The sequence below is a fragment of the Mus caroli genome, chromosome 11, assembly GCF_900094665.2.
Source record: "Mus caroli chromosome 11, CAROLI_EIJ_v1.1, whole genome shotgun sequence".
NCBI lineage: Eukaryota > Metazoa > Chordata > Mammalia > Rodentia > Muridae > Mus > Mus caroli.
In genome coordinates this window covers 114,277,379-114,287,575 of record NC_034580.1, presented here as the reverse complement: position 1 = coordinate 114,287,575, position 10,197 = coordinate 114,277,379, and the positions used below count along the sequence as shown (strand labels likewise).

The window sequence follows — 10,197 nt, the reverse complement described above, 5'->3', positions numbered from 1 at the left end:
ATGGTTGTGAGCCACCATGTGGTTGCTGGGATTTGAACTCTGGACCTTCGGAAGAGCAGTCGGGTGCTCTTACCCACTGAGCCATCTCACCAGCCCCTAGCCTGAACTTATATGTTGTTTCATCAGCTCAGTATATCAGCTCAGCACAGGGCACTTGGGTGCCTGCCCTCTGCCCCACAGAGCAGCAAGCAGAGGGCTATTAGCCTTGCCTACAGCCAACCCCAGAAGCAGCCTCTGTCATGTGTTTTCTGGAAATCGAAACTAGGCGAGGTTTACAAAGCATTTCCTGGGACGAGGCTGAAGAAAGCCACATGGTGGAGCTTTTCTCTGCCGAACAGTCTACAGAAGGCTTCCAGTTGCAGCCAGGAAGGAGGCTCCAAGGACTGCCTTCAGCCACTGCCTCGCTGCCTCGCCAGTTGAGTCCCTCTCTTGCTCCCAGGTGAGTCCCCACTCTACACAGGATGATTTCTGGCAGGCCAGAGCACAGGAGCACCTACACCTGCAGGCCCCAATACAGTTGGGCAGGATGTCCACTGAATGAACAGCCGAAGGGGTGAGTGGGTTACAGTTTATCCCTCGGCCCCCTCCTGGGTCTGTGGATTCTCTCCCAGGACTAAACCTACCTACACAGTGGTACTGAATGAGCCAGCATAGGCAGGCTTGTCCCATCTTCCCACGCAAAGGAATAAGGCAGAAACAGCCTCTGTCATCCAGTGGACAGCAACATCCACATACACTGCAATGTTCCCAAGGCCTAGAGCGCCTGACCCAGCATGGACAAACCTACGACCACAGCTTATAGTAAATGCAGGGAGTGGGCACCCAGTGCAGTTGCCTGGGACTCAGGTCTCCCAGAGCCCAGGCCTCCTTGGAATAAAACTGGGGTGATGCCTTGCCACACGGATGTGGGACTCTCTGGCTCCCTCCACCTCCACCAGGGTCCTTGTGGTAGAAGGAAGCCACCCCTGGGCAGACCCTAACCTGTGCTCACTGGCTGTGTGATCTGGAGTCAGTTGGCTCTCTAGCTTCGGCTCTCACTAGGGATGTGGGAACTTTGTGAGTTGTATATTGTTCTGGGTCTGTGCTTGACTAGATGCAGAAGTCTGGTGGGAACCAGTTGGGGGGTGGGGGTGGGGTGCACAGAACTAAGGGCCAAGTCCCACCCATCAGTGTGTTATAGGACTCAACGGTCAGAGCTTATGCCCAGAAAGCTCCCCTGATAGCCAGACTCAGCCACCCACCCTCCATGGTCCAATTAAAAACATAACAGTGAAAAGCCGGAAAAGGAGATTTATTTAATGTGGCCACACTAAGAGGAATCCAGTGGCCTCCCCCATTAATGGCCCAGAGTCTATTAGGGGATATTAACATGAGGTTTACATAGAGGTATACATAGCTAACTGGCTTGGCCTTTGCCTGGGCTGTAAATCCCAGAGTGAGCTGTGATTACCTGGAGACAGGCTTCCTCTCTGGCTGTCACCAGGCGACAGCCTTCTCCTTTCAGCATGAGACTCCCAGGGAATTCCAGTTCTGCTGTTGCTTCTGCAGTCGGATAGCCAAAGCCTATCCTAGGATCTCTTCACCCCTGCCAAGATGGCTACAAGTACCCTGGCCCCCTGAGGGCTTGCTCATGCTGCTCTGGTGCAGAATGTCTGGGGTGGGGGTTGGTGGGTGGGAGAGGGCTGGGGAGGGAGCAATCCTGGTGCTTCTACTGGACCTGGAATACCTCTACTGCTTGTCTCTGGGCCCCTGGTCGGAGTAACAAACAATTTGAGGCTTCCAGTTCCTGCCCAGGAGACAGAGCTCTGTAGCACCATCCACTACCAGTCCCAAGCTTGCTGCCTGCTGGGCCTAGAACGAGTCCAGAGGCCATCAGGGCTGCTGCATTTTGTTCTGTGGGTTGCCCCGCTCCTTGCAGGGCCTGAGGGACAATGCCTGGGTGGGGCACATCCTACATACAGGCAAGAGTCTAAGTATTGAGTCCTTGTGTGTCAGCACCGCAGTGGTTGACCCTGACCCACATCCCCAGGTCACATCATGAAGTCCCAGACCCTTCTACACTGCCTCTGTCACTTCCCCTTGAGAGTTCCAACCTCATCCACAACGTCCTCACAGACTGGCAAACCTTGTCCCCTGCACACCCCAAAGGCAGCTAGCTGCTACCTGCAGATAAGGCCAGCTAAAGATAAAGAGCTCTTGTCTGTTTCCTGGGTTCTCGTTGCCAGGAGCCCTCAAGCCACTTGCCTCATCTGGGGACTCTCGCTGACCTGAAGGTTGTCCTGCAGAGCATATGAGAGAGGCCTGCATGAGAGCCATCACATAGCCATCTGGGCCTTACACAAGAGTACCACCCACAACACCATCCCATCCTCTACAAATAGGACAGGGAGCTATGGAACTGCCAGTCTCCTTTGGAGAGCTGTTGCCAGTCTAACTTTGTTGTTCTTTCTGCTGCAGGGTTGGGCTTCTAGGCCAGGCCATGGCTCTCCTGTGGCTCCTCTCTGTGTTCTTGCTGGTTCCAGGGACTCAAGGTGAGTTCTGCCCCACGAAAGGTCCCAAACGCCTTGTTCTGTGGGTTGTCCCCCTCTGCCTTGCAGAAAAGCTGCGTGGCAACCTGCAAGGAGCCATGTCTCAGGATTCTTTCCCGTGTGGCTCCTCTGTCATTCTAAATGGTGGTGGCGTGTGGCCCCTGGTGCTCCCCCCGCACCCAAGTGAAATGCAGGCATTGAAGAAGGGGCCAAGTAATTTTTTCTCATCTCATCAGTGGGCCAAGGAGGGAGAGCACAGCCCATGCTGTCCTGGAGTGTGTGTGTGTGTGTGTATGTGGGGGGTGTGTGTCTCAGGGCACAGGTTAGGGTGGCAGAGAGTCCCTGGGGGGGTAGTTCATACACTGCACTGTGGGTCTGAGAGCCTTGTCCATCCTGGACCCTCAGCTGAGTATCCCTCTCTAGTATGGGTGACCCCAATTCAAGCGCCCAGCTGGCCCTGTGAGCATGGGCAGAGATGGGAGTTCCAGAGAGAGAGGAGGAGGACTGTCCTGGCTGCCTGTGCCGCAGTGCAGACTGTCTCCAGTCCAGGATTGTCCACTTTAGGCAACTGCTGTAGGGGTGAGGTGGAAACTGTATGTGCGAGTTGGGACCAGCGCTGTGCACCCCACTCCTCTTACAATGGGACCCCACACCACAAATTCCTCGGCCTCACACTTTGGAGGGAACAAGGAACATTGCAATGTCACATTGCTAAGTGGGGACAGTCCAGAGACTCCAAGGATGAGACAGTTGGCATTGGGTTGTCAGGACATCACCCATCATAAGCCGAGGTGAATCTGCTCTCTGCCTGTGTCTAGGAATCCAGGGCCCACCTTCCCCCTCAGGCCAGTATTCCTGAGAGCCAGCAAGGAACCTCTTCTAGTTCACTCTGTAGGCTGAGAGCCAGGGTGCCCTCTTGGAGCAAAAGACCCAGAGCTGAGAGATAGAAAGACCATGGATGGCCTCTGTGAGGTCATCAGAGCTTTCACCCCTTCTTAGTGGGCACACGCACACACACACACACACACACACACACACACACACACACGGCACACAGGGAGGGCATTTTGAAGTGGTTCAAGAGCAACTCCAGAAGGCCACTCTACCCCGGTTAGTGAGCACAAAGCATTGAATTCATGGGGAGTGGACATCAAACCAGGCTAGCCCTCTTCCCAGCTGACCTCCCCTCTCCCGACAGGTACAGAAGATGGAGACATGCGCTTGGTTAACGGGGCCTCAGCCAATGAGGGCCGCGTGGAGATCTTCTACAGAGGCCAGTGGGGGACAGTGTGTGACAACCTCTGGAACCTTTTGGATGCCCACGTCGTCTGCCGGGCCCTGGGCTATGAGAACGCCACCCAAGCACTGGGCAGAGCTGCCTTCGGGCCAGGTGTGGCTGAGGTCCCTGAGTAATGTTCTTTAAGCATCGCCTCCTGAGCTGGCGAGCAGCCCGGGTCCCCGCCGAAGGTCCTGTTCCTCCTCCAGTGTGGCCCCTGGCTTTCCTTTTGTGCCCACAGGAAAGGGACCGATCATGCTGGATGAGGTGGAATGTACAGGGACCGAGTCCTCACTGGCCAGTTGCAGATCCCTGGGTTGGATGGTGAGCCGCTGTGGGCACGAGAAGGACGCAGGCGTGGTCTGCTCCAACGGTGAGCTGCCCTGCCCTCCCAGCATCTAGGGGAAGTGGCAGCCGTGCCCCTGTCTATACCAACACCCCTGTGTAAATAGTCGAAAGTGGCACCCTGGATGTGGCTGGGAGCCCCTGTGTTACACACGTCAGAGAAGCTCCTCGAGCAGGGCAGTGGGTTGTGGGTAAGGGACTGTATCCCATGTACAAACAGCACTGTGTGCTGGAGGGGTGGCTCTCTAAGGACCGGTGTCTTATGGTTATTATGCTCTGGTATATCACATAGCACCCCCGTCCCCTGCACAGGCTGTGCGCAATGACGTAGTGATTCTCAGTGGCAATATTCAAAGACACTGGTGCCCAAAGCCCTAACCTGCCAAACCCCGACCCTGCCACAACTCTTGATCTCCAGTGCCTGAGGCCCGTGGAAGCTTTCCTTCCTGGCTGCCATCTGTGACTTCCTCCTGGGAGGTGGGGGTGGGTCCTGGGACATGCCCTTCTGTCCTGAGTTGGAGAACTGAGGCCTGAGGGTATTGAATCCCACAATGTCAGACAGGCTTGGGTACAAGTTGATCTGAGTTGGAGGGTCTCAGACCGGAGGAGCCTCGTGAGTATGACCAAGCTGTGCAGGTATCTGGGAGGCCCCACTGGCTGGGGAAGTGTGAAACGAGACCCGAGGGGAAGCTAGGAGGGACTGGGGCTGTGGTGTGAAGAGACACAGGAGCCAGCCCACCCACTCCAAATGTAAAAATCAAGCCAAACCTTTACAGAGCAATGCACGGTGTGGTCCTGGATTAGGCTTTGGGAGGCAGGGAAAGATGGGGATGCCCCGAGACATGCCATACCCCTTCAGGACTTGTCCCCTTGGGACTGGGAACCCTCAAGTTTTAATGTAAGGTTGCAATGGGACCCTAACTTGAAAGGCTGTTCACTGGGCGTAGGAGGGTGGCTTCTGCAGTTACTGGAGGTTTGTGAAGAATAGGCACAGCCTTAGGGTTGGTGTCTCCTCTAGAGGAAGTGCCTGAGTGTGGGGTTCAGAAGGCAGCTGCAGCCTCCCTTCAGGCCTCTCCCATTCTGCATCTTTCCACAAGCCCTCTGGGCAGAGCCAGGTACCAGGATGTCTGGTTCAGATGAGGATCCTGACTCCTGGGGGGGGGGCAAATGGGACTCAAACTCAGAGAAAATGATCCACAAAGCCCATGCCTCACACAGCAACCGCCTCTGTCCATCCCAGATACCACGGGGCTTCACATCCTGGACCTCTCTGGAGAGCTCTCAGATGCACTGGGCCAGATCTTTGACAGCCAGCAGGGCTGCGACCTGTTCATCCAGGTGACAGGGCAGGGGTATGGGGACCTGAACCTCTGTGCCCACACGCTGATCCTGCGCTCCAACCCCGAGGCCCAGGCCCTGTGGCAAGTGGTGGGCAGCAGCGTCATCATGAGAGTGGATGCTGAGTGCATGCCTGTTGTCAGAGACTTCCTCAGGTAAGCCAAGACTTTAGCTCCGGGTCTGCCTGGGCTGCACACTCCTCCTTACCTCCAGAGCATCCACCATGCCAGGGATGTCCCACACACTCAGGCACACACACACACGTGCAGTGCAACACCCATACATACGCACTCACTCACATATCACACAGCCACGTGCACGCTTCTTCACACTGCACACATCTGCCCTTGCAGAAAAATGGTCACAAATGCTCACATCCATCTACACAATCACATGGACACACATCTGAATGCTTGCTGCACTGGTGTGAACACACATTCACATCTAAATGCTCTCTGCACTTGCATGGAAGCATCGAACACTCAGACATCTGGATATTCACCCACTACCTTTGCATGCACACTCATGTGCACAAACACATGCACTTGTATACACACACACACACACTTATGCATCCAAACACTTCTTGCACTTGTATGAACACATGCTCACCCATCTGAACCTTACGTTTGTGGGTGCCTATGTGTCTACTTGTCTTAGTCACTGTTCTGTAGCTATGAAGTGACACCGTGACCAAGGCAACTCTTCAAATGAAAGCATTTAGTTGAGGGTTTGCTTAAGCTTCAGAGGTTTAGTCCATTATCATCATGGCAGGGAGCCTGCAGTATGCAGGCAGGCCCTGGAGCCGTAGCTGAGAGCTTTACATCCTGATCCACAGGCAGAGAGAGACTGGAACTTTGGAAGCCTCAAAGCCTACCCCCCCCCAGTGACACACCCTCCAGCAAGGCCACACCTCCTAATCCTTCTAATTCTCTCAAACAGTTCCACTCCCTGGTGACTAAGCACTCAGATATTTGAGCCTGTGAAGACCATACTTAATCAAACCACTGCTCTATTCTCACACGTATCCCATGCACACTGAAGTGATGTGCACACACGCATCCCATGCACACTGAAGAGATGTGCACACACGCATCCCATGCACACTGAAGAGATGTACACACACGCATCCCATGCACACTGGAGAGATGTGCACACACACATCCCATGCACACTGAAGAGATGTGCACACACACATCCCATGCACACTGAAGAGATGTGCACACACGCATCCCATGCACACTGAAGGGATGTGCACACACGTATCCCATGCACACTGAAGTGATGTGCACACACGCATCCCATGCACACTGAAGAGATGTGCACACACGCATCCCATGCACAGCGATGTGCACACACGCACCCTCACCCACATTCAGTGCATGCAAATGCATGCATTTTTCACTATACAACTCTAAATATCCTCTCCAAATCACCGTGCACTGTTGTAGGAAGTTTTAGATTCCCCAACCCAGAACTTCTCAGGCTTGCGTTTTGAAAGCAATGATTTAAAAGCAGAACATTTATTAAAAGTATTCTCTTTCACTCTTACGACCTGGAGCTTCATATAATGGAACGTGACATTTACGAGAACAGTACTGGCAATTAAACCCAGATTAGAACCATTCACTTCCAGACGAGTGTGCAAAGCAGGCAGGGATCCTGTGTCCTGCTAGTGATGTCTAAGACACAGTAAGAGGGAGGCAGATGCCATCTCTAGCTTCCTACACCTCTGTGCCCTGTCCCTAGCTGTGGCCTGAGGTCTGGGCTCTGTGCTCTCTGCCTCCCTCCCTTTCTCTCTCTCCCTTCCCCCTACCTCAGACCCCTTCAGCTTCCCTCTGCAGTCAATGCATGCACCCTCTATCTGTCCCTCAAGCTACTTCTTGCTGCTAGCTTTGGGCCTTTTCCCACTCTGTGCTTTTTACTTGTAGAGGATGAGCAGGACTAAGTACCCACCCTGATGTCTGAACCTTAAGACTGGATGAGCGAGGCATGGGGAGGCATGGGGACAGAGAGGCACTTGCTGTGAGTGGCTCATTTTAGCCTCCCTTGGCTCTCAGAGCTGCCAGCAGAGTCCAAGGGACCACTCTAGAGTGGGATGCGGATCAGAAGCTAGTGCCAATCCTTCTTCTTGGTCCTCCTCCTTCAGCAGCAGTGGGAGGTTGGTGGCTGCATCCTATTATCCTGTGCCCTCCCTAGGAGGTGATTTCACAAAGGGTCTATTGCCACTTGTGTAGAGTGGGTCAGGTCAGAGGAGAGAAGTTGCCATCCTAGCCTGCAGAGTGCTGTGAAGTCGGTGACAGGAGCCTCAGACCTGTCTGAAAGAGAGAGGATGTCACTGTGGCCTCTGACGCTCACGTGGCTCATAGCCACAGGGAAGCAGAAATAAGGTGACCAAGGAGCCCTTGTCACCTAACTGGGGGTAGATACTTGGGGAGAGAGGTTACCACAGGAACCCAGCAGGGGAACCATGCCCAGACCTCTGCTGACCAAGGCTCACAGTGACAGCAGGGAGACCAGGAGATGGTGGAACCCCTCAGGTGAGGGTGTTCACACACGAGGAAGAAAGTGGCGGTGGGTATCTTTGTCAACAGTTATTCGCCTGACATCCCTAAGTTGTTGCCAGTTGGTGTGAGACTGAGATGATCAATGCCCAGGGTGGCAGCAGGCCAGGTACACCCGCTGTGTGGCAGGGCTGACTCCAGGCACCTGGCTTGCTTCCCTCCCTCCCTCAGGTACTTTTACTCCCGAAGAATCGAGGTCAGTATGTCTTCTGTCAAGTGCTTGCACAAGCTAGCCTCTGCCTATGGGGCCACAGAGCTTCAGGACTATTGTGGACGGCTTTTTGCCACCCTCCTCCCCCAAGACCCCACTTTCCACACTCCCTTGGACCTTTATGCGTATGCGCGGGCCACCGGGGACTCTGTGCTGGAAGATCTGTGTGTACAGTTCCTGGCCTGGAACTTCGAGCCTCTGACACAGTCCGAGTCCTGGTCGGCTGTTCCCGCCACCTTGATCCAGGCTCTCCTCCCCAAGAGCGAGCTGGCTGTGTCCAGTGAACTGGATCTGCTGAAGGCAGTGGACCAGTGGAGCACAGAGACCATTGCCTCGCACGAGGATATAGAGCGCCTGGTGGAACAGGTCCGCTTCCCCATGATGATGCCCCAGGAGCTGTTCGAGCTGCAATTCAACCTGTCCTTGTACCAAGATCACCAGGCACTGTTCCAGAGGAAGACCATGCAGGCCTTGGAGTTCCACACAGTGCCTGTCGAAGTGCTGGCCAAGTACAAAGGCTTGAACCTCACCGAGGACACCTACAAGCCCCGCCTTTACACCTCTTCCACCTGGAGTAGCTTGGTGATGGCCTCCACCCGGAGGGCACAAAGATATCAATACAATCAGCTCTACACATATGGCTATGGCTCAGCAGCTCGGTACAACAGCTACCAGTCCTTCCAAACCCCACAACACCCCAGCTTCCTCTTCAAGGACAAGCGGATCTCCTGGTCAGCCACCTACCTCCCCACCATGCAGAGCTGCTGGAACTATGGCTTCTCGTGTACCTCTAACGAGCTCCCTGTAATGGGCCTCACCACATCCAGCTACTCCAATCCGACAATTGGCTACGAGAACAGAGTACTGATCCTCTGCGGAGGCTACAGTGTGGTGGATGTCACCAGCTTTGAAGGCTCTAAGGCCCCTATTCCCACTGCCCTGGACACCAATAGTTCCAAGACTCCCTCCCTCTTTCCCTGTGCCTCAGGGGCCTTCAGCAGCTTCCGTGTGGTCATACGTCCCTTCTACCTCACTAACTCCACTGACATGGTGTAAATGGTACATCTCAGTGGTGGGGACAAGGACATTTCTGTGTCCCCTCCTTCACCTCCAGCTGCTTTGTAAGCACAAACTGATTGTATTCAAATGAAAATTTACTAGAAGGTTTCAGCCAGCACTCACTCCAGGACTGAGAGTCCCAGGGCCCTCATTGCAGGCACAAGCAGGTTCCATGAGGTCCTGTGGGATTTCCTGTGCCTACTGCAGTAGCCCCATCTGTCACAGTCACTAATCAAAAATCATTAAAATCTCATGTGCTTCTCACGAAGTTTGCTCATCCATGCATGGGGTGTCGTTGGCTCCCTCCGGTGTTTGGAGGGCAGGTGATCTGGGTTCCAGGGGACAGGTGTTGTGTCTGCTCTCGACCAGCAAGAACGACACAACACAGTCAGGAACGCCTTGATGCTTCTAAGGGGACCCCGGGAACCCAGGGAGGTCTGCTTATATACTCTCAGCCCCCATCCACTCACAGCAGGCCATGTCACCTCACCAGGCATGCACCTTCAGCCAATCAGGGCAGCAGGGGCATGTCTCCACCAAACATGTTTACACCGCCAGCATCATGGTGCACCTGTGCAGCTCTCACGATGGCCGTGGCTTATTTTCAGGTGTATGAGGAAGTCAGGTGCAAGTCATAAGACTTAGCTGCAGTCCCGGGTGCCATCTTGGGACTGCTGCCACACCCGCTCCTCACATCTCCCCCTTTTTTCTTTTTTGGCAGAGAGAATGTCTGTCTTAGATTGCCCCCTGCAGCGATGCCCCTTACCCGTCCTTGGGAGACAAACAGCATTGGTTTGATCCCTGTCTTAGGTTGGTGACACGCCCAGGGAGTCTTATCCATCACTACTTATCATGCAAAGCCACACATGGGGAGAT

At 54.3% G+C, this 10,197-nt stretch overlaps 1 protein-coding gene across 1 annotated transcript; it reads left to right on the top strand.

The window, feature by feature from the left end:
• The first annotated feature begins 232 nt into the window (after positions 1-232).
• Positions 233-9,589, top strand: Lgals3bp (galectin 3 binding protein). The gene is made up of 6 exons (XM_021178049.2): positions 233-439; positions 2,458-2,531; positions 3,727-3,918; positions 4,046-4,177; positions 5,390-5,642; positions 8,223-9,589. The coding sequence occupies exons 1-6, from the start codon at positions 240-242 to the stop codon at positions 9,316-9,318; spliced, it is 1,947 nt and encodes a 648-aa protein (XP_021033708.2). The 5' UTR covers positions 233-239; the 3' UTR covers positions 9,319-9,589.
• The last annotated feature ends 608 nt before the right edge of the window (positions 9,590-10,197 follow it).

What these genes read in the sequence shown, in the direction of transcription:
- Lgals3bp (XM_021178049.2), top strand. Translation starts at nt 240, where the DNA reads ATGTGTTTTCTGGAAATCGAAACTAGGCGAGGTTTACAAAGCATTTCC. An exon ending in GCTGGTTCCAGGGACTCAAG is followed by an intron (nt 2,532 to 3,726) that starts GTGAGTTCTGCC and finishes CTCTCCCGACAG; the next exon opens with GTACAGAAGATGGAGACATG. An exon ending in CAGAGCTGCCTTCGGGCCAG is followed by an intron (nt 3,919 to 4,045) that starts GTGTGGCTGAGG and finishes TTGTGCCCACAG; the next exon opens with GAAAGGGACCGATCATGCTG.